The sequence below is a fragment of the Crinia signifera genome, chromosome 2 (assembly GCF_055691185.1).
Source record: "Crinia signifera chromosome 2, ASM5569118v1, whole genome shotgun sequence".
Taxonomy (NCBI): domain Eukaryota; kingdom Metazoa; phylum Chordata; class Amphibia; order Anura; family Myobatrachidae; genus Crinia; species Crinia signifera.
Genome location: NC_139218.1, coordinates 198835667 through 198860239, shown reverse-complemented (window position 1 = coordinate 198860239; position 24573 = coordinate 198835667). Strand labels below are relative to the sequence as shown.

The window sequence follows — 24573 nt, the reverse complement described above, 5'->3', positions numbered from 1 at the left end:
ATAATTAACATTTTGAGTGCCAACGTTGCTATGAGATATCCTCCAAATATTCGCTAATAATGGCAGGGTCCTTCACAGTAACTGTTCTTTTTTTTGGGGAGCAATATTTAACTAAAAATTCAAATTGACTAGGCTGTATTTGTATTCATTTATACCAGGCATGTCCAAACTGTGGCCCTCCAGCTGTTGTGAAACTACACATCCCAGCATGCCTTGCCATAGATTTAGCATTCCCTAATAGCAAAACGGTGGCAAGGCATGATGGGATTTGTAGTTTCACAACAGCTGGAGGGCCATAGTTTGGACATGCCAGATCTATACTAAAAGAACAGGTGCTGCGAGCGGCGCTGGCATTTTTAACAGATATTTTGAGGATCTCTCACAGCAATGTTGGCATGCAAAGGGTTAAGGCAAAGGATTGAATAAATCAGTTGGTGTGGTAACCTCTGCCAATAGCTATAGAACATTTTTAATAACAATACTTTAAACTTGAATGAAAACTAAATTTTTGCTAAATTGGGAATGGTAGCCCTTGTCCAATCTAAGATTTCAAAAGACAAGCCTTGTTTAAGGATCGGAAAAAGCAATCTACAGTATATGCAAAAAATAAAATCCCAAAACGTGTCCAGATGATTTTTCCACTTATACTTTATGGCCCTTACTAATTGTTTTTCCATTAAACAAGCACATGCACTTGCTGTCCCATCATTCCTATAATTTGTTAGCTTTTTTAAAATGTTAGCACAGTAAAAGCATATATTTTGACTCTGACCTTTAACCAGAAATAGCAGCTAGGAATCAAGGAAAGATTTGAAACGATTAGAGCAGCAGAAAACTTTGCTGCTATTTGCCTTACTTTGGGTCCTTGTGACGATTGAAACTAAACTGGAAAAAAATTGAAGATCATTTACAAAATTGAAACTATTTTAATTGGACAAATGTAGTGAAATTATAATATAACCAACCCAAAGGTAAAATCTACACTGAGTAATCTCTGCATTAGTGCTACAGGTGATGCATTTGCACAATAGAGTGAAAAGTGTTGCAGTTCCCTAGACATACAGAGACAGTATGGTGCAAGAGCAACTTGTTTACAGCAATTACATGCACATTTAATGCTGGGTACACAACTGAGCGCACCACTGGTCACGTTACTGTGCCACTGACCAAGTGACTGACTTGGTACTTAGCATATACATCACAGGTGGGTGGGCATTTATATTTGGCCACCCAAGTTTAATGTTAATGGAAGTTCCTGTGGCCTTATCATGGGTCAGTTGTTGGATTTCCCATACAATAAGGCAGATGTACCAATATACAGTATCTGTATGATACATTAGTATCGCCTTGCTGCAGGACCAAACTTATATGTCTGCAAATTATATAATTCACCTACATATTGGCTGGATGCACTTGTGATTTAACTTTCAATGATACAATCCAATTGTGTATACTCAGCCTAAGAGGGCATCCAATTAATTCTGGCACAGAAAGTATAAAAAATACGGGCAGGGTATTATATAATGGGGATATGCACGTTGGATTTGGGCCTGATAGGATAGTCCCCAGAGAGCGTTACCTCTTGGGTGGGCTAAAGCACTGCCTGTGTCTGCAGTGAGTTGCTGTTGTGTGTGAGGAAAAATTAGAAGAGGATTGTGTGTATAAAATTATTTTATTTCATTTTGATATAATATATGGGGTTAATAAAGAGTTGGTAATTGGATGTTAGTTTAAATGGTGTTTTGGTGTACACCTATTGGGGTCCCCTGTACCAGGGAATTTTGTTCAGAGCCGTGTCACCCTAAAGAGATCCCCAACAGGGGTTCAGGTAACCCTTTGGGGGGTTCCTTTATCCTCCGTAGGTCCCTTTGTGTGGGATCTACGGTCTCCCTGAATGATGTGCAATGAACAAATAAGTCTGTACATATGTGTCAGAAAGGAGCCTGGGTGGGCTTCCTGATGACGTCACCCGGTGGTCGGAGCTTGCCGTGGAGCTCTGTGTCCAGCTAGTTCTGCCGTGGACCTTCTCCCTGTTGGTGCGGGGGGGGGGGGGGGGGGGACGACGACGACGACTGGTATGAGTGTGTGTAGTTCACCTACGCTTTTCGGCTTCGGAAAGCCTTTTTCAAGGATTCCCCAGAGAACCTATTAGCTACTAATAGGTTACTCTGCTAAGTGTGGCAAGCCCTATTTTAGCAAAACTGATACTGAAATTAGCCCCATAATCATCAAGTTGATTTGAGCATCTCTACTGCAGCTGAATGAATAATATATAATTATAATAGAATGTTTTGCTGAAGGCTGCCATAAAAAGTTCTTGGTCCTATTCATTTAATAGGGCCACGCCCTACATCATAATGTTGGTGTTATGGGTATGTCTGCTTTGCATGTCTAGTCTCCCCCCCCCCCCCCCCCCGCCAGGCCTGATTACAATGGGGGTAATTCAGAATTGATTGTTTGACTAAGAATTTGTAAAGCAGGCGATTATTGATACACTGCGCTAGCTGTTCGCAAGGTGATTGACAGAAGGAAGGCATCTGTGGGTGGTAACTGCCAGTTTAGTGGGAGTGTAAAGGAAAACGCTAGGTGTGACGGAAAAAATGTTGGGAGGGAAAATGCAGGCACGCCAAAGCCTGTTAGGGGAGGGTGTCAACAACATCAACAACACTCCGGATATGCCTGTATTCATAGCAGCTGCTGAGTAAGTATCTGGCTACTCTGAGCCTGTGATGAGTGATGACCAGTGAAAGAATCATTACATCCGCCTTACAAATGGATTTAGACATTTTTGCATGGCTATGAAGTCTTTGCTAGGGGTACACATCCATTTGCAAGGCGGAATTTCACTATAGCGGGTGGCGTTAACCTGATTGCTAGCTGCTGCACATTTGTAGCTGAGCGATCAGATCTGAATGAGTCCCTATGGACCTGCTTCTCCCTCCCAGACCACCTGTTGATACTGGTTTATTATGTATTTATGCAGTGTATTCAGTTGTAGATGGAACCGAAAATGCACACTATATGCCAGTTTTTTGGTTGTAATTTTGCATGTTCGTTTGGGCTGCAACATTTCAGCATACTCTAAATCAGACTCGTGGCCAGATGCACTAAGCATCAAAAGTGATAAAATGAACAGTGATATACAACCAACTAATCAGCTCCTGCCTGACATTTTTAAAACACACTCTGTGACATGGCAGGTAGGAGCTGATTGGCTGGTGGTTTAAACTCTCATTTTGAAGCTTAGTGCATCTGGCCCCTCATACTGGGCGGTATTCAATGAGGCTGATTCGCCATGTTTTTATGGCGATTTTGTGCTGTAAGGCGAATTTTTGACTAAAACGGTGAATCACCCTATTCAATGACCAGATGTTGAATACATTTCAAGGTTTTTTTCGCCATGATTCACCGAGTAGCAATCGCTATCTTTTTATGGTGAAGTGGAATGTGAACTTTTAAAATAAAGTTTTTTGTTTTTTACATTTGGTGTCAAAAAATCAGGAATTTTATTCTGAGTAGGGGCATGCTATTTTTATTCATGTGCTGTAAGCACATGAATATATATATTTAATTAAAAAATAAATAAATAAATATATATATATTTGATTGATTGTATACTAAGGTGAGTTAGTTCATTATGGAGAGTGTTGAGTCCCTGTATTTGTATATATATATATATATATATATATATATATATATATATATATATATATATATACAGTATATATTTTATACACAGACCAGCCAGCAGGGGGCCAGCTGCCGCTCATTAGATATTCATATATTCACTGCACCCGATCATTACATATGCATGATCGGGTGTAGTGAATATACCCGGTCCCCTGCTGGCACCCCCGGGGGGCAGCCTGTGCTGCCTGGCACCCGGGGAGCCCCCCTCTCCCCCACAAACATTCTGGGGCAGGCAGGGAGACTTCCATCTCCCTGCCTGCCGCCGTCCTCGGGCTCCCTACAGCATCGCCGCAGGAGTTAAAATTCGCCAGTCAGGGGCAGTGAGCCCCTGAATCGTTGAATACTGGAGCCGGCGAGGCTCCGGAACGCAGCGAGCAGTGGCGAATGTGCAGCGAATCCTAAACAGGATTCACTGCACGTCGTCAGTATTCTCATTGAATACTGCCCACTGTAGTAAAGTAATTAAATGAAGGTGTACAGATAGCCCTGTGTATGACAAGGGCTGCTGCTCCATGCATAGGAAGTAACTAACTTGTCTTCACACTTATGTTTGCAGAATCAGAAATCCCTTTTAAAACTCAAATCAAATCAACAGGTTAGGAGTTCTACATAATACAGTGAATGCAGGTGCTTAATTTCCTATTACACAGTCTGTAGTCTGTGCTGTGCAAATGGCTGTGAAGTTCGTTATAATTAAAGTATTTTCTTTTCATAGAAGATTGACTTTCTCTGGAGATCAATTAGCCTGCCTCTCAGTTAAAAAGCGAACAGAGAGTGAGTTTAACCTGCATATTGATTGATGTTTAAACGCTATTGAGGCTGCCATAATAGAGTGTAATGTAGGCTGCAGCCTACTGTTAGGATTTCATTATATAGATTTTCTCATATGTCATATGACACTTTAAATGAGTTGAATACAGAAACCAAAACATTTGGCTTAACATTATATACAACACCAAGTGAGCGTCAGTTTAAACTTTGGCAGCTCCGACACAATTTGACTTGTTGGTGCTGCAGGACTTCTTTTATTGAAAGCCAGAATTGTATAAAGAAAATGTGAATGTTGCAAATGTACTGCCATGTGTATCCGCCTCCAAGTGACAAATTGCAATTATGGCTTGTGGTTGGTACAGCTCTTTATGCAAACATAGAAATAGGTAGATTGATTAATTCACTGTATCCACTGACGGAGCTGCTGTGATTTCATTGACTAAACCCAAACGTATTTTGTGGTTCTCCAGCGCTTGGTGAATTAACCTACAGTAATGTCTAGATTTCATAGCACTGAACACTGAGAGAGCAGCTACAGAATAACACATTGTCTCACACTGCTAAAAATGTCATGTCAAAATATTATTACCCCTGCAATATCTGTTTCTGCTGTGATATTTTTTTTTGTACATTTGGCTGTTCTGTCACTATAGCCATTAGCACTAACAAATCACAACTCCAAGAGCCACTGAGATACGGAAATATGTTGCTGTGATTCCTTATCTAAACTGAATTTTGCATTGTGTTCTGGAGAGATGCATTTTCCCTTTTATTGTGTTTTGTGGAATTAAATATTGGACACTGCTGTGTGTACACACACTGAAGGGTCTAATGCTGCAGTGCTGCATATCTGAGTGACTGCCGCTTGATAACTGGGAGTGCATGTGAGCAATTTAGCAAGAAGGGGATATTCTTTGATTGTCTGTTTTTTTTTGAGTGTCGAGAAATCATACTTAACCACATATATTGATAGCACTCTCAGTGGACAATAAAACACAAGGGGTGGGCTGTATCAATGTGCAGGTTTTGTGCAGTCAAACCTAGAAAAATGCAGTTTTTACAGGTCTGGCTGCTTTTTGCATATGCACCAAGCACTGTAGTGTGGAGCTTAACCCTCATAGGTAATGCATCATTTGATGGTGTTACCCATTAAATGCCAATAAGCTTCTTTTCACATTTTATACAGAAAGGGATCCAAGCAGATCCATCCAAGTGTCCCCTTGCATTATACAATGAATGCGCAAACCCAAAAGTCCCCATACTGCTAAGCTCTTATCAGGAGATGCAACAGTATATCTCCAAATATATCAACACAATATGTCTGGGAACAATACTGCATGCACAATAAATTGGCAGTGCTATAATTTCTCTAATGTTGTAACTGATACAAATTGGATTCCCTTGAGAACAGATTTGACTTTAGAGAAAAGAAAGAAGTAACCCGGTGCTTGGTCTGGCGAGAATGGAAGGTGCTCTAGCACCGCAATCTGGTTCTCGGACAAAAACTGCTTAAAGAGGAATATTTTTGTAGCAATGTTGGTTCCTTCTTGTGCCTTCTGGTACCCAGTCTGCCAAAATAACACAGTGGATAGCAAAGAAAACAATTAACATGGCAGTGAAAAGCCATGGAACCATCTTAGCACAAACTTGCCTAACTTGTCTGAGCTGTCCTTTGTGATACTAATCACATACAGTATGTTAGTTCATATGCAATTAGCATCAATGCGATGTGTGGCTGGACGGTTCACAAGGGGTACATTTACTAAAGCTTTTAAAAATGAAAAGTGGTGATGTTGCCTATAGCAACCAATGAGGTTCTGTCTATCATTTTTCTAGGATACATTTGAGGAATGATAGAATCTCAGTTTTAATTTGTTTATAAGCTAACTTATTACTATGTATTTTGATTCCAGTTGTTGAATGTTTTTTTTTTTATTTACTTGTGTTCCCGTTGCTTTCAAATGTTTTCACAATATATGAACTTAAAGTGCAGGCCAGGTCTACAATAAATACATATCCTGTATTATATACATTTATATTCTGCACAAGCTGATGCTCCAATTCTATCATGTTTATAGTCACAAAGAAATGTAATACACTTTGCAATTGTGCATCTTTATAACAGCCAAAATGTTAAATCTGTCATGATTTGTGAGGCAAAAATGCAATTTCAATTATAGTCTTGATAAACAACACCCAGTGTGACTGCAAATTTTACACATGGCTCTGCTTACAATACAAGATATGGGAAAAAATATTTATTCTTAAAGCAAATGGCTTTTAGTGCCTTGAGATTTGCAGCTTCGGGACTGTGTCAAACCTTCTATTGTGCAGCACAGAGAAAAAGCCATTGCCCAGGGGACCCTATGTGAAAACCCGGACAGAGATTCCTGCTGGAAATAATCCAGCCGATCGATACAATCTGGATCGGAGCCATTTTTCTTGTGTTAATTTGTGTTCACCCAGCTCCCCAATGATAAGGCTTCATGCATTGCATATGCAGCTAAGCAGTCTCTAGAGAGAAGTGCCTGTCAGGCTGATCTCATCGCCTCGGGATTGGCACTGCTACAGAATGAATTCATGAATAAGCACAAATCACATACACAGGGGCCTGCAGAACACAATCGATTCACAATCATCATGAGAAAGTGACCACACTCATCCCAGGACCAATTATTTTTCTGCTGGTCTTTAGTGGCCCCTTTTTATTCTTTAGGTGTTTTCAGTAATTATCTGGGACTGAACAAAGAAAGGGTCTCTTATTGGCTGTTGTAATACTATACGTTAACCCATTTTATGCCAAAAGAAATTCCACAGCAAAGACTCAGCATTCTTTGTTACAGTACAGTATGTTTCTATTGTATGGTATCTCTCTTTTTCAATTGACACAACCATCTGTAATATACTGTGTTCGTTTGCACTACAGACAATATACCATACATACTACACAAGTATATGTGTTATTGTTACCCATTAATGTGTCTTGTTCAGTAACAAAGGACCTGTATAAAGCTTAGAAAATTTGACAAGTGTAGTCCGTTGTAACCAATGAATGACGATTTGTCATTTTATAGAATATACTTGATAGATGTGTTATAGAAGCTAATTAGTTTCTACATGTCAGTTTTCCTCTTGTCCTCTTCTCCATTCTATACAGTAAGATTGATTAATCTCTCCAAATATGTGTAATTTATTTATTATCAAGTTACACTTTGAAACTTTGAAGTAAGACTCATTATATAGAATAATATGTATGTTATAATCCATTCAGTGCCGTAGGTTTGTCCCAATTGCCCGGAGGCGAGAAAAATATTGGTGCCCCCCCCCCCCCACACACACACATACATATATGTGTATATGTGATGTGTGCTCTGTAGCATACATGTATGTATGTATGGATGTATGTATGTATGTATGGATGTATGTTATGGATACTATGTTTAAAATAAAGAGAGTGTGATGTCTATGGTCCTGGTAGAGGGGGAGTCAGCCAAGGGTGCTATATCAATGGCTTTCAATTAACTGATTCAAACTTACAGGGGAGGAGAAGTGCCCCCTTGGGAGCAGGAGCCGGATGGCAGATGACTCCATTGCCTCCCAGAGTTGCGCCTCTGGATCCATTCCTTGCTATTGTGCATCGTGTATATCTTGTGTTCTAGCTGTTGCGCCTTTAGGTTAATATTCTCAATATGTGTGTATTTATACAAAAAGTATCATTATTCATTACTGTATCAGTGTTTGATGACAGATGCTTTGCAGATGAAGTTATACCCTTACGTTTTGAAATGCAGCACAGTTTCATTCATTGAAATTCAGTCTCACAAACTGCATGTTGATATAACAGCATCAGTAATATCACTAATTGAATTGCATTCTCTCTTACTACCAGTATCACATAAAGCATAGCACTTTCAACTCAATGAAAGTCAAGTCCCACTCATTGGAAACAGAGGAGATCAATGTATTAATTACTGTAGAAAGCTTACAAAATAATTGGAAGTGAGTCTTGTTTCCTGGCAGTGTCAAATGAAGACAGATGTACTTGATCTTACTCAAGAGAAACATGTACACTTTCATAGTGAGACTGAGCCATATGTCTAAATGGCTTTTATTACTCAGTGCAAATGCAAGACATTTTGGTAACCTCGTTTTATCCTGTTCATTGTCCAAAAGTACAATTTATTAGGATATACAGACTGGTACAAAATAACAGATCTCAATGGGCCCCATGAGGATATCCTGACAGTCCACAACATTCACAGCGGAGCATTGCACAAATGCCGCATGATGTCATGACATCACATCGACCTGCTCACACTTCTAAAGTTCCTTTAATAGGATAAAAAATGCTTGATTACACCAACAGATTTCATCCACCATATGTGGGCAGTCAATTTACTTTAAATGTGGCACAGGTATTAAGCCGACTAGAGACCGAGACCTAGAACCTGATTCAGATTTGTACACAATGCTAATGTTCGCGCAGCTGAGCATTTATCGGTAGACTGTGCGCATGCCAAGGTACTCTATCATTGCCGGCTGCAATCAGCAGCAAAAATAAAGTGCTATGGATTGTTTGAGGAGGACACGAAACCAGTATCTTGCCTATGGCCCCATTAGTTATAATCTGCCTCTTTGTAGACTTGCCTTTTATTTTTATTGTTGTTATGTGGTTACCATATAATGTTATATGAATGATAGTGAATGTTATAACCAGGTCTTACATAAGACCAGTAGGGGATCCAGGAGGTGAGCCAAATGAGCATCCTTAGTGTCAGTCCATCATTAGTGACCTCCATTCGCAGCTTGTGTGCGGGGCCAAAATCATTTGATGGTCACCGACCATCATCAAATGATTTCTACAGCGCTCGCAAATCTAAGTCACTCTCTGGTGATTCAGATTTGCAGTGCCCTTGTATGGGAAGATGGTGGGCAGCTGTCATCTGGTGATATCAGCTTCCCACCCCCGGCATCTTTGTCACGAGCAAATACCATGGGAACACCCAGCGTTTTCATGGGCACGACCCATGTATGCTGCCCCCCGCCCGCACTGCTCCATGTGAATGGCCCGGTGACTATACAAGTCACCACATCCGTTTGTACAGATGGCCTGCACATGTGCATAAGTGAATATGCGCATGCACAGCCCATCACCATCGCTCCCCGCTCATCTAAATTCATGCATGTTTATATTACTCTATTTTCGAGGGAGAAGGCTGCCTATACTGGAAGTTTATTAGGGTTGACTATATAAAATAAATAAATAATATTGGCATCTGTTCGATCAACATAGTTGCCCATTTACTGCATTTATATCTCACAGTCACAACATATTTCCTTGTATATCTTAAATTCTGATGCAACCTGAGGTAATCTGATTTGGTGAGAGAAACATGTTTACTTAACCCAAGTTTTGTAAAGCACAACAGAATATGCTGCACTATATAAGAAACTGTAAATAAATAAATATATGACATTGCTTCTACAGATGTGTCCTCATACACTGTGGCTTTAGTTGCGCCAACAGCTCCTCTTGGTGTTCTAGGTCCTGGTTATCTTGTCCACTCATACTTTATTGCTCATAATTAATTTTTTACAGTTTCTTATATAACGCAGCAAATTCTATTGTGCTTTACAAAAGTAGACAGTGCTAAAACAAACTGGGTAACAACAGACAGACTTGGAGGTAAGAGGGCCCTGCTGCAAGCTTACAATCTATAATGACATAGGAGGGAAACACAAGGACAGGCACCAGTAGTAGCATAGCTTGTGGGTCCAGAAGGGAAGCTATATAATATACATAAGTGCCTCAGTGGGTTATGCGTATGGAACTTAAATATGATAGGCTTGCCTGAAGAGGTGAGTTTTCAGGGAACGCTTGAAAGTTTGGAGGCTAGTGGGGAGTCTTATTGTGTGTGGAAGGGCATTCCATAGGGTGGGAGCAGCATAGGGTGTGCATCTTATTCCCATAATTGAAATATCTGGAAGTAACAAAATTAATCTGCTAGTTTACATTGATCAATTTGATATGGTACTTCTGTGATCGAATGAGTCTGAATCTGCGACTTTGTACAATGTGTGTGTTCGAAACTAATTTTTGTACTATAGCCTGGGTGTGTAGTGCTATATGGCGTTTAGATTCTAGATGTATGATGACTCATCCATACCTTACATATCACTACTTAAAGACAAGAAGCATATAATATCTGCACACATAATGTATATTATTAATTAATACATTTTTCTAAAACCCCATTTATAATCTTACATAAATCCTATGCATCATGTGGGTGCAACCCTATACAGCCAACATCATACTAGGGTCCAGATGCACTAAGCTTCAAAAGTGATACAATGAAGTGTGATAAACAGCCAAGCAATAAGCTTCTGCTTGATATTTTTCAAACACAGTCTGTGTCATGGCAGGTAGGATCTGATTGGCGGGCTGTTTATCACTCTCCATTTTATCAGTTTCGAAGCCTAGTGCATCTGGCCCTAGGTAGTAAAACTAAAAGCAAGGGTTTGTATCTATCCAGATAAACCCACTTAAACGTCTTGCTTCTACTAATATCAGTGCTCAATTAGCTCTATTTGACACTGTTGGAAATACACTTTAAGGGCCCCTACATGTGCATGTAAAATGACCCTTAGAGTACCAATGACAGGTTCACTGTCATTGGTACTCTAATGCTGTGTACAAACGGTCCGATTTCCTTTCCGATGTTGACGATATAGTCAACATTGGATCGGCATCGGATCAGAATCGGATGCAGATCCCAAGGGTTTTAACCCTTGCGATACCGATCCGATCCCGATGCGCATTCATGTATCGGAAGCCAGAAAGTCTTGGCTGCCTTGTCTATATAGTGCAGATCTGCACTATATAGTCAAGATAGGATGCAAATCGGATGTGCCTTAAGATCCTATCCACGATCCTATCTGATCATGGATAAGATCTTAAGGCACCTCTACCGTGTGTACACACCATAAGTTCTGAGTAATTTTATTTAAGGGGGATGTTCTATTAGTGTGTAAAGGATGTAGCTTATTTAGTAGGAGGAGTCAAAATAAAATATTTGTCTTCAAAATAAGCTTCTTTTTAATGGATACATTTTATTGTATTTTTAAATATCCTCTAATAAGGTAGTATAAATTCCAAGCTGCAACACTGAGAACTGTATCACCTTTCCTTCTCTTGATTTAATTCTCCTTGGCTCAAAGGCCATAACATTCAGCATTCTGAGACTGTTTTCTCTGCGCGATCCTTATCTATTTCTTTCCAATGGGCCCGGTGTGGTAATGTCTTTACACAGACTCTAAATGACTATCAGCTTCTAATCTCTGAACATCGGATCAGTGATGATTATGTTTGATCTGGTAGGACATCCCCCCTCCTCTCTCCCTCACTGCATATTTATGTGCTGTCTTCAATATGTTTTCTGCTCATCTCAGAAATGCAGCATGTCAGACCCTCATAGTAAAACACTCATCACTTATCATCATTATCCAACATTGTGTCACACAGGTCTTATTTTCTATTGATTTGATCTTGGATTGACATTAACTGCGCTCTTAACCTTTGTAAAGATGTGGGGCCAAGATTGTATCATTATAACTGGATATTTTTATGGCTTCCTAACTGTTGACCTAGCTTCAGGGAGCAGGGAAAGGTGCTTGCCTTGTATCCACAGGTTGTGATAAGTGTCTGTGATAACAACATAATTGAGTATTGAGACTTAATGGAAACTGTTCCATAAACCTATTCAATGAAAAATTAAATGATGAAGGGAATGAGACAAATGTTCAAAATTCACCTCATACAGCCTCAAAATTGAGCAGATTTAGACATAATGAGTTACCAGCCAATCAAAATGTCAGAACAACATAACAGCAATTTCAGCAACAGTGGCCGAACAGAGCAACACTTGAAATGCTCCATCGAGCACCATCTATTGATCGCCAATGTGCACAATACTTCAATTCCCACCATAGAAGTGAAGAGCAGTGTTAGCCTTTATTATTTAGAATGATTTAGTATAAATACATTTTATTAAGTGATATAACATTAAAGACAAACATCAGTAATTTTCCGTTTTAAAATTCAGATGGTAATTATTTTTTTCCTACCACAGTCCTAATATCAGTTAAGTAATGCGAACAGGTGGCCACAGCTTCAAATCATATATATATATATATATATATATATATATATATATATATATATATATATATATATATATATATATATATATATATATATATATATATATATATATATGATTTCAGCTAGTAAGGTCAATCCACAGTCAGCCAATCAGGAGTGGTTAGCTAGCACTGCTGATCATCATCAGATTTTCTATATAATTTTTTTTATTGCATCCTAGAATATTATAGACAGAATCTGATTGGTTGCTATAGGCAACATTGCCTATTTTCATTTTTAGAAGCTTTAGTAAATTTACCCCATAGATAGATAGATTGTTAAAACAGGACCATCTATCTATCTATCTATCTATCTATCTATCTATCTATCTATCTATCATTCATTCATTCATTCATTCATTCATTCATTCAAAAATCCCTTGAATTGCAGGAGAAAATAGACTTTAGTTTATCATCCCAGCAATGAATAGGACACATCCCACATGACTCTTGAGTCAGGCCGTCTAAAGTGGGTGAGGGGTTCCAGTCATGATCAGAACAAGTGTTGCCAGGAAAGCAGACAGGAACCAGGTACCTATAAATTAGGGATGTGCTAGTTCGGATTGGGTGAATTCGTACACCCCTGAACACCCCCAATTCGAACTCGCTCTCCCAGCATGTTTGGTTGGGTATTCCCATCAAAAGCATTTCATCAAAAGTGACAGGAGTGTCCCACAAAATTACGGGACACTTTCGCCATTCTGCCACTGTCTGCTGAAGGCTGGAGCGACATCAAAAACTCGTGAACCTGCCCTGCCATCACCACAAACAAGAGGTTGTGTTGCGCTGGAACTCCACCCTCTATAGGCTGCAGAGGATGGAGGAGCAGAAAAAAGGCCATTCAAGCCTACACAGCCACCTACAACATAGGCAAAGGAGCTGGGATGCACCTGACTCAAGCGCAGTTGTGCAAGATTCTCCAGCCGTTTGAACTCGCCACAAGTGAAGTCAGTTCCAGTATTGCCAGTTTGAGTCAGGTCAGTCGCCTGACTCAAGCAGCTGGCGAAAGTGAAGCAGCTGAAGAAAGTGAAGGAGGAGCTAAAGTGTATGCATGTAGCTCTTGTGGATGAAGCCCTTCATACGCTTTGCCAGGATACGAGAGTGGTCAGTCTATTAAAGTCAGAGGAATACATTCTGACCACCATGCTCAATCCTTAGTTTAAATCTTATGTTGTGTCTCTATTTCTGGTAGACACAAGTCTACAGCACATTGTCATTTGAAGTGGACCTCGGCATGGAAACAGCTCCTCCTTCATTTTCTCCCACACCTGTGGCTGCAAGGAAACAGTTCAAATTTCCTACTTGACCCACTGGCGGTGATGCAGGGCAAGCAGGAGTGAGTTTGGACATCTTCTCCGGACTGAAGGACCTGCCAACAATTTCTGACATGTCTATCGCTTCATACCAAGCTGTTACCATTGATAAAATGGTGGAGGATTATATTGGTGACAGCATCCAAGTAGACATGTCAGACAGTCCATACCTGTACTGGCAGGAAAAAAGGCAATTTGGAGGCCCCTCTACAAACTGGCTCTATATTATCTGAGCTGTCCCCCCTCCAGTATGTACTCTGAAAGAGTTTTTAGTCCAGCCGGAACCTGGTCAGCGAGCAGCGAAGGAGATTGCTTCCGCAAAATGTGTAGCCAATGATGTTCATCAAAATTAATGATCAGTTCTTCAATAAGGATCAGCAATTGCCTCCAGAGACTACAGAGGGACCTGCAATTGTGGATTTCAATGGGGACAAATTTATAATCTGTGAGGATGAGGATGTACATACTGAAGGGGTAAGGAATCAGAGGATGAGTATGAGGACAACGGGAGTGGTATAACACACGACAATCAGGATCCGACAGTGATTAGCCTGATGTTGGAATCCTGACTGCACAGCGGGGGGAGCGCAATGAAGCCCCTTGTGGGCTCGCTGCGCTCTCAATGCTGCGCTCTCCACGCTGTGGGCTCGTTGCGCTCGCCACGCTGTGGGCACAGTGGATCACCGCGCTCGCCACCTATTTTATTCTCCCTCTATGGGGGTCGCGGATTCCGATGTCGGGGTAATGACTGTCGGAATCCCGACTGTCAGTGAGTCGTCCGGCACCTGAGGACAACATCTTGACTCTGTAGAGCAGGTTTGTACAGGGAGAGATTATTTGCTTCTTTTTTGTGGGGGCCCAAATAAACCAATAATTTCAGCCGCAGTGTGTGGCAGACCTTGTCGCTGAAATGATTGGTTTGTTAAAGACAATGTGCATGTCCTATTTACGCAACATAAGGGTGGGTGGAAGGGCCCAAGGACAATTCCATCTTGCACCTCTTTTTTTGGTATTACAGATGGAGCAGGTCTCATCCTGCCAGGGTACTATCGCCATCCCCCGCCAGCTGCCAGCTCCCGCCAACGGAGCTCCCCCAGGTCCCCGCCATCGCCTCCGGTCCCCCTTGCCACCCCGACCCCCCTAACCCTGTTGTCTCCCTGAAGCGGAGATGGGCAGGATGATGCTGCCCCACCGTTGAAGGATTGGGACGCAAATGTGCGTGAGACACACGCGCACCCCAATTCAATGTAGATTTTTATCAATTTTTATGGTTTTATTTAAGAAAAAAATTCAGATCCAAAACATGAAACACTGAAGGATGGTGTTTAGGAACAGATCCATATCCAAAACGCTTGCAGAGATACAGATCCATAACACCTTTCACGAAACACTAAAAGTAGCTGGTGCACATCCAGGGCAGGCGACAGGGGGACAAGTGTGACGGGCCCCAGAGATCTTCCATGCCCCGGCATCGCCACTGCCTGTACTAGCTGGCCTGTCAGTGACCTTTGGGGCCCGGCCATCTACTGTGCACCATCTGTGTGTGGCTGAGTCTGACTGACTCACTATGTGCCACTGACATCTACTGTGTATGTGTGCCCTGCCACTCGGCGCACAGAGCTATCTACTCTGTGTGTGCACATTTCCTGGGGCTGCAGACGCACAGCCGTACCCGCCACTGGTGCTGTGGCCTCAGTCTCTGGCTCCTGTACTTTTACTGCGCATGCGCAGGTCATCTGTTCCGCACTCTGTGAAAGACCTGCCCTGCCTGCTCTTAGTGCTCAGCGTTCTTTTGTGAAAGTGACAGGCCAGCAGCAGCCAGAATCCAGCAGGAAGCAGCAGCCAGGAGCCAAACCAGCAGAACTGAGAATGAAAGAAGTCCGCACCTGAAAGCAGAATCTGAAGCAGCGAAAGGTTAAATGAGGCTCAAGCAGAAGAGTGTTGTGTGGATTTCGGATTAGGTGGGGGCCCCAAGATTTCTGATGCCGGCCCTGTGCACATCCCTATTATAAATGTAGTTTCCTGGTGACGTTTGTTCAATCTGTCTTCTTCAAAAGTCTATGAGTTTTAACAAAACATAATTTTCCTCATATGGAGTCGGACCAACAGTTTTTCTGCAGTCACTAAGCAGTCGGATACACCAAAAGGTATAGTTCTCAAATTCTTCCAAGAATAAAATAAACGAATGACATAATTTTCATGATATCATTGACTTTGCCTCATTGTTTGATTGGTAGTTGTTATAGGGACAATAGAATTAACTAACCTTGATTGTGTTATCGTATTACAAGCTATTTGCACTTTCCCAAAATTTCCACATTAAAATGTCCTTAGATATGTTACACAGTTGTTCCACACAGCCATGATGTCAGAAGAAATGGAAATTATTTTATTATTATTAATGATGGCTTGGGACAGCGCAGTGAACAGAGATTTCAACATATGGCCATAGCTTGCTTCATTAAAATACTTCTTGTTATTTTGATCTCCACTGTTTATTTTCACATTGGGGACATATTTCTTTAATTGTTGTGTTCATTTCCTCATGTCTAATTGACAAAAGATCCAGATGGACTGAATCTTCTTGGTCTCAGTATGTATTAGGAAGGGATATGGACCATTTATTTGTCTATTAATGCTATAAACGGTTGAAGAGCTTCATCTGTAGATATAAACTTAATGTTTAACATATCAAATGCCAGTCATTTCAGTGTTGTATAACAGACAAGGCTGGATTAACAATGATGTGGATGGAGCTGCAGCTCCAGGCCCCCCATTGATAAGAGGCCCACATGAGACTGACAGCTTTGACAGGACAAAAACAAAATTGTGCAAGAGACTGTCAGTGGCAGTCCTCTCTCCCATGCCTTCAGTTCCAGCACTCCGAGTCTCACCTGAGAGCAGATGAAGAGCCATGCAGGGGAGGCAGTGTGGGGGCCGCCCCTCCCATCAGCTTTCTCCTTCTCCAGGGTCCTGAACCTGCCACTCAGTTATAAGCACCGCCCCCAGACTACATGAAGAGCTGCTGCTGCTACATGTAGCCTGGGACTGTGTAAGTAGTTCTATAATGGCCACTTGATGAGTAGCACCTGATAAGTGTGTGTACAATGTACTGTTTGTATACTGTATGTGTACTGCTATATGTGGTGGTGTGTGTGTACTGTTTTTAGTATGTACTGTGTATGTGGTGGTAGGCAGGGGGTTTAAATGAGCCAGCACAGAGCAAAACTGTGTTGCTTCTGTTGTATTTAGTTGTACCTTAGCCAGCTCACCTTGCCCATCCATGGAACTACTGTATGTGTACAGGCAGCTCTTTCTTCTCTCTGTGAGTCGGTCCCCCATATTAATAGATGGCACTGGGTTGCAGCAGGCATGGGGACCACAAGGAGAGGGGCCAACAGTGCACTGAGAGGAGACAGGACCAATGTGGCCACTTATAGAAAACACCAGTAACACAGACGGCAAGTGTGTGTGCGTGTGTGGGGGAGTTGGGGCGGGTGCCGGACGGCTCCCCAACAGTCGGGATTCCGACAGTCATTCCTCCGACATCGGAATCCTGACTGCTCCCTCATGGCAGCAAGCCCGTAAGGGGCTTCATTGCGCTCCCCACACTGTGCAGTCGGGATTCCGACATCTGAGTAATGACTGTCGGAATCCTGACTGTCGGAGAAATATACCACACCTGTTGGGGCATCTATTTGGTGTGCATTATTATGTGTATAAGCGACACTGCTATCTTTGGCATTTATTATGTGTATAAGGGGCATTTCTATTGTTGGCATTGTGAATAAGGGGCACTACCATACCATGACTTAAAGTGTACAGATGGAGCCTCCGTCATTAAGGCAGGGGCTAGCAGTGGATTCGCCAGGCGCCGTAAGGTGCTGTGCCCGCAAGAGATGCACGTGCATCCCCTTCAACCGGAGCTCCCTCTCGGTCCCTGCCGCCTCGTGATCATAGCCCATTGCCGTCCTCCAACTCCCCGCTCCCCCCCTGAAGCGGAGACGGGCAGGGTTCTCGTACCAGCCCACCCACTAACTGGGATGCGCGTGCATGTGGGACGCTCGCACGTCCCAGTCAGATGGAGCACCGGCTCCCCAGAGGGAGTGGTCTGGCGACAGATCGACCGAGAAATCAGGTGCATGCGATCCTTCCGCCTGGGGTGATCGGCTGGCCATACACTGCTGAGAAGTACATGGTCAGTTATGTAGTTATTGAAAGCAGTTATATTGATGTTCTATATGTCTATATCCTGTTTGTTTTTGGTACATTAATTATTTTTTTTTATATGTGTGGGTATCTATTAATAAATGTGTTAACCCCCCCCCCCCCCTCAAAAAAAAAAAAACACTTGAAAGGCCAAAAACACAATAAGCTACGTTCCTATTGAGGTTTCTACCAAGAGTATTTTAACAGCATGTATAGTATTCTATTAATCACTCTTTTACAAGTATTCAAACTGCTTTCACCTACCAGGGAATACAATGCATGGCAATGCACATGAAGTGTGTGCTAATGAGCCCTAAAGTTTCATAATACACACACAATGTCTGCTGATCCGCTCCATTGGTTGCCTGTGCTTTACCATATTCAATATAAAATACCTCTACTCACATACAATGCCATTAACCTGAAATATATATCTTTGCTTATCTCAAAACACATCCTCACCCAACCTCTCCACTCTGCAAAAGATCTGCGTCTTTCATCCTCACTCATTGCTAGTTCCCATTCACAATTGAAGGACTTTCTTCAGGTAGCACCCACCCTATGGAATACCCTACCACGCACATTAAAGGGGATATTCAGTCCCAGGTCACGACAGCCGTGACCCTGTCATGTTCTCGGCGCGCTCGACAGCAAATCGCCGTGCGGGATTTAATGACCCACCTGCCAAGTGCCGAAAAGGGGGCGTAGCTGTGAGAAACGGCCATGGATCGTCAAGATCCGGCCGTGAGCTCGACAATCCATGGCCGTTCTCGGCTAAACAAGCCCGACTGCTTTTAAAGTCGGGCTCATTTTCCCTAGAAATGCCTAGGAAAGTCAGCATTGGATAGGTACCTGCCGCTATTTCCCCCATTGGAAATATCGGCCCTAAGACTCTCCTCTAGCCTCCAAAATTTCAAACGTTCCCTGAAAACTCACCTCTAGGCAAACCGATCATATCACCGAACCCCACATAACCTTCAGTAGCATTCATATCTAATTACACCCTATCAGGACTGTCTGGTAGGACTGCCATGCTATAGATTCCTATCCTTATGTATCCCTCCCAATATTCCTATAGATTGTAAGCTTGCAAGCATGACCCTCCTACCTCTATATCGGTCTGTTACTAACCAGTTGATTTTATCACTGTTTCCATTTGTAAAGCACAATGGAATATGCTGCGCTATATAAGAAACTGTACAGAAATAAATAAATAAATAAATATAGAATTTGTCTTCCTTACCAACAAATGAATTTGCACAAAAAGAAGATAATTATTTTACAATTTGAACATGTTTATGTTACTTTAAGTTATAGGAGAGCGTTCTTTGTTTATGACATTGCTTTTTTAACTGTTATTTATAACTAATAAAAGCTTAGCTATAATAAAGCAATCTACTTGTTTATTAGTGTGATTTGTAACTTCATACTTTATGTGCGTTGCGCTGTTGCCAGTGTTCTGTGGGGATGAAACTGATTTATACAGATCATATCAACTCCTTTTACTTTAATTGTTTCTATGTATGTATTATTGTTTTTTACAGGAGGAATATTTGAGTTTCTGGAAGGAACCTCAGGGCTTGTGAGTGCAGAGGAACAAGCCTTCAGATTTGCAGCAAACATCATCAACAGAAACAGAACACTATTACCGAACACAACTCTGACCTACGATATTCAGAGGATCAATCTCTACGACAGCTTTGAAGCCAACAGAAAAGGTCAGTGTAATATTTCAATACAGTACATCATCCATGTGATAAAACATAATGGGGTTCTTTAAGCAAGTGGCTTTTTAGAGAACATGTAAAGAAATATTCCTTTTGTGCCTATCTACTCTTTGTGCACTGACTAAATTTATGTTAGTCCTACTTCTGAATAGGTCTTTATGATATATCTGTTTCCAGAAGAGTGATATTGCCTTTATAACACTTATCTCCTATATATTTGGCTACATCTGTCACTCAAAGTGGGTGTCTGTGTCTATAACGCTCTGTTCCTGGACTTTCCTCTTAATGTGTGATTGCCTTCATCTGTGCTGAACACCTTTCTGAGAAATTAACCTGTTTAAAACAGGTGATGGCAATCATACATTAAGGGGAAGTCTAGAAACAGAGCATTGTGTCCCTCCTGGAGAGGGTCATGTTGGGAGGTATGTGACAGAGAACCAGCCCAGTGAGCCCACAGACAGTGCCAGACACCCACTGCCTTCCCATGTTGCCCAGCACTGCTACTCCACAGCCACCAGGTGAGCGCCCCCCTCCCGCGATTTGCGGCAAAACCTCCCCCCCGCGCCCCCCCCCCCTCCCGCGATTCGCGGCAAAAACACCCGCTCCCCCGCGACCCCCCCTACCGCGATTCGCAGCAAAAACACCCCCGCGACCACCCCTCCCGCGATTCGCTGCAAAAAGAACCCCCCCCCACGACCCTCCCGCAATTCGCGGCATAACCACCACCCCGCGACCCCCCCCCTCCCGCGAATCGCGGAAACCCCCCCCCGCGACCTCCCTCCCGCGATTTGCGGCAAAAAGAACCCCCCGCGACCCCCCCTTGCACGATTGGCGGCACCCCCCCTGCGACCCCCCTCCCGCGATTCGCGGCACCCCCCCCCCCGCGCAATTCGCAGCAGCCCCAGGATTAAATGGCACATGCAAAACACTGACATGGCTATGGTCGACAATCAAAAAGGTTGACATGAGTTTTTGAAGATTTATTTTTAATTTTTTTAATTTTTTCATATTCATTGTCATGTGTCGACATGGACACCAATGAAGTGGCACACTTATGTCAACATTTACATGTGTTGACCTTTCTGTGTTGATTTTTTTCTTGTGGCGATTCGCGTCACACCCCCCGCAACCCCCCCTCCGGCGATTCGCGGCACCCCCCCGCGACCCCCCCCCTCCCGCAATTCGCGGGAACCCCCCACCGGAACCCCCATGAACCCCGATCTCCCGCGATTCGCGGCACCCACCCCCCGCAACCCCCCCCCCTCCCGCAAATCGCGGCACCCCCCGCGATTCGCGGCAGCCCCAGGATTAAATGGCACATGCAAAACACTGGCATGGCTATGGTCGACAATGAAAAAGGTTGACATGAGTTTTTGAAGATTTATTTCATTTTTTGAATGTTTTCATATTCATTGTCATGTGTCAACATGGACACCAATGAAGTGGCACACTTATGTCAACATTTACATGTGTTGACCTTTCTGTGTTGATTTTTTCTTGTGGCGATTCGCGTCACACCCCCCCGCAACCCCCCCTCCCGCGATTCGCGGCACCCCCCGTGACCCCCCACCTCCCGCAATTCGCGGCAAACCCCCACCGCAACCCCTGTGAACCCCGCCCTTCCGCGATTCGCGGCACCCAACCCCGCGACCCCCCCCCCTCCCGCAATTCGCGGCACCCACCGTGATTCGCGGCAGCTCCAGAATTAAATTGCACATGGAAAACACTGACATGGCTATGGTCAACAATGAAAAAGGTTGACATGAGTTTTTGAAGTTTTTTTTTTCATTTTTTGAATATTTTCATATTCATTCTCATGTGTCGACATGGACACCAATGAAGTGCCACACTTATGTCAACATTTACATGTGTTGACCTTTCTGTGTTGATTTTTTCTTGTGGCGATTTGCGTCACACCCCCCCACCCCCCCCCACAACCCCCACTCCCGTGATTCACGGCACACACACACACACCTCCCCCGTGATTCTCGGCACCCCACCCCGTGACCCCCCCTCCCGTGATTCACGGCACACCCCCGCGACCCCCCCTCCCATGATTCGCCGCAACCCCCGCCCCGTAACCCCCCCTCCCGCGATTCGCGGGACCCACCCCCGCGACCCCCCCCTCCCGCAATTCGCGGCACCCCCCCCCCGCGATTCGCGGCAGCTCCAGAATTAAATTGCACATGGAAAACACTGACATGGCTATGGTCGACAATGAAAAAGGTTGACATGAGTTTTGAATTTTTTTTCTTTTCATTTTTTGAATGTTTTCATATTCATTCTCATGTGTCGACATGGACACCAATGAAGTGCCACACTTATGTCAACATTTACATGTGTTGACCTTTCTGTGTTGATTTTTTCTTGTGGCGATTCGCGTCACACCCCCCCCACCCCCCCCCCGCAACCCCCACTCCCGCGATTCACGGCACACACACTCCCCCCCGCGATTCTCGGCACCCCACCCCGTGACCCCCCCTCCCGTGATTCACGGCACACCCCCCGCGACCCCCCCTACCATGATTCGCCGCAACCCCCGCCCCCGTAACCCCCCTCCCGCGATTTGCGGCAACCCACCCCGCGACCCCCCTCCCGCGATTCTCTGCAATCCCTCCCCTCCCGCGATTCGCAGCATCCACCCCCCCACAACCCCCCCTCCTGCAATTCGCGGCACCCCCCGCGACCCCCCCTCCTGCAATTCGCGGACACCTAAGTTGCAATACAGGGCATCTTTCATACAATTCTAACCATATTTCTCATATACAAACGTTCACAAATTAAGGGGGCGCAGCCCCTTACGACGGTGTGAAGAGCGCCCGTAGGGCGCGATGAATCACCTAGTTTAACTATACGTGACACTGTGGCATATGTAGCTAAGTTTGTGGAGAAATAAAGTCGACAGAATGAAAATGAAAATGTATTTAATAAATGGGTGCAGGGGCACATGTACACTGTTTACTTTGCACCACTGATTCTTCTCCTGTGTGGGTATCCCAGCTTTATACTTTTACCCATTTTTAGAATCAGTCCTGATAACCCCCTGTCCCTCACTTCCCTTGGTATATAATAATTTACAATACTTCAAACAACCCGATTTGTCATTCCAATACTGGAAATTGTAACACTATTGTCTAACTGTATACCCAGCCTTTGTATATCTGCCCAAATATTACTTAAAAATATCATGGGGTGATAAGGAGAAAAAAAAAGTGAGTCACATTAATAAAGAGGGCCAACTGTTGATTTAACCCTACAGTACATTTAGTTTAAATTACAAACAAATATAAACTGAAAAGTCTATTACAATTCTAAAATAAGAAGTTGAAATGAATAAGTTATTACGGCAGCTCCGAACTGGGTGTAGGAGGGAGGCTGCCGATGGCCGCACTTCGAGGTCCTTGATGCTCTGTCTACACCATGCTGCAGGATCCTGACACCTTTACCATGTAAATGGCACCAGACCCAGCACATGTGCAATAGCAACATCAGTACTGTGCATCGGCAAGAGCCCATAGAAGCCAGCAAGGGATGTGCAAAAGGCATGGAGTGGTTTCCTACAGGGATACAGCTCTTTTCTTATCAAAGCCTGGACTGGCAATCTTGAAGAGAGGAAACAACTCCCCATGGGACTGACTGTCATCTGGGCGACTGGCAGGTAGGACTACCAATAGAAAATCACTGCCAGCCACAGTCTCATGAACTGCATCTGGCTCACTGACTCTGAGCCAGGGTGGCAGATTATACTGGGGGGATGCATTCCTGCTATAGGTAAAGTCTGCCACGGGTTATGAATCTAAAGGTCATGGTCATATGGTACACTGTAATTTTTTTAAACTAACCTTTACCAGGTGCATCCACTAACCTGTGATATACTCTATATAAATTTATATACTGATTTTCTGGGGACATAAGTGAATGGAAATCTTGAAAACAAAGGTCTGCACTTTTTTACCATTTATACATAAGACATCTGGCAAGGAGCTTTATATATGCAATGGTAAAGTATACAGTACCTAAATCCAATCATTTTACATATCGGCAACAGCTATAGGGTTATAATATTTAACAGCATCTGAAGATGGCATTAGCTTTTTGGACCAAGCTTTAGAATGGAAGCTTGTCAGAGCTTGGTAAATAAGCCCAGACTGCAGCATCTCAAATGGCAAAGTGGTCTGTTGGAGATATCTCATTAGGCTAGCTGCTTACGGTACACCATGTAAAGTGCCACTTCCATTTGGTGTTTAGTTATAGATTGATTACTAATTATGCCCCTTACTCTATAATCTCATCTTCATCCCCTGAACATGGCCAAGGAATACACAACAATAATACCCCTTTTAGACATACTACCCGGGATTTTGGCCAGGTTTACCCGGGATTTTCAACCCAGGTCACTCCCGGGATTTTAGTAACAGACCCCCTTTCACACTACACCTCAAATCCGTGAAAAACCCGGGTATACCCCTTTCACACATAAGCCAGGCTTTTCAAGCATTTCAGTGTTTCATCATTAAAATGGGACACGCCCCAGCAGCAAAAAAAAGCAACATCACATGTTTAAAACTGAAAAACCCGGGTAAACCCATTCAGACATAAGCAGGGTATTATACCCGGGAGTTAAATACCGGAAAAAAAACCTGGTCAATTGCAGGTGCTCA

At 43.2% G+C, this 24573-nt stretch overlaps 1 protein-coding gene across 2 annotated transcripts in view; it reads left to right on the top strand.

Annotated features, from left to right (window-relative positions):
• GRIK3 (glutamate ionotropic receptor kainate type subunit 3) overlaps positions 1-24573 on the top strand; it is a 524589-nt gene that overhangs the window by 237050 nt on the left and 262966 nt on the right. For both annotated transcript variants that reach the window (XR_014470426.1, XM_083173547.1), the window contains exon 2: positions 19730-19903. Coding sequence is in view for 1 of the 2 variants with exons in the window: in XM_083173547.1 (XP_083029673.1) it covers positions 19730-19903 (174 nt within the window). In the remaining variant the exon portion in view is untranslated. The remainder of the gene's footprint in view (positions 1-19729; positions 19904-24573) is intronic.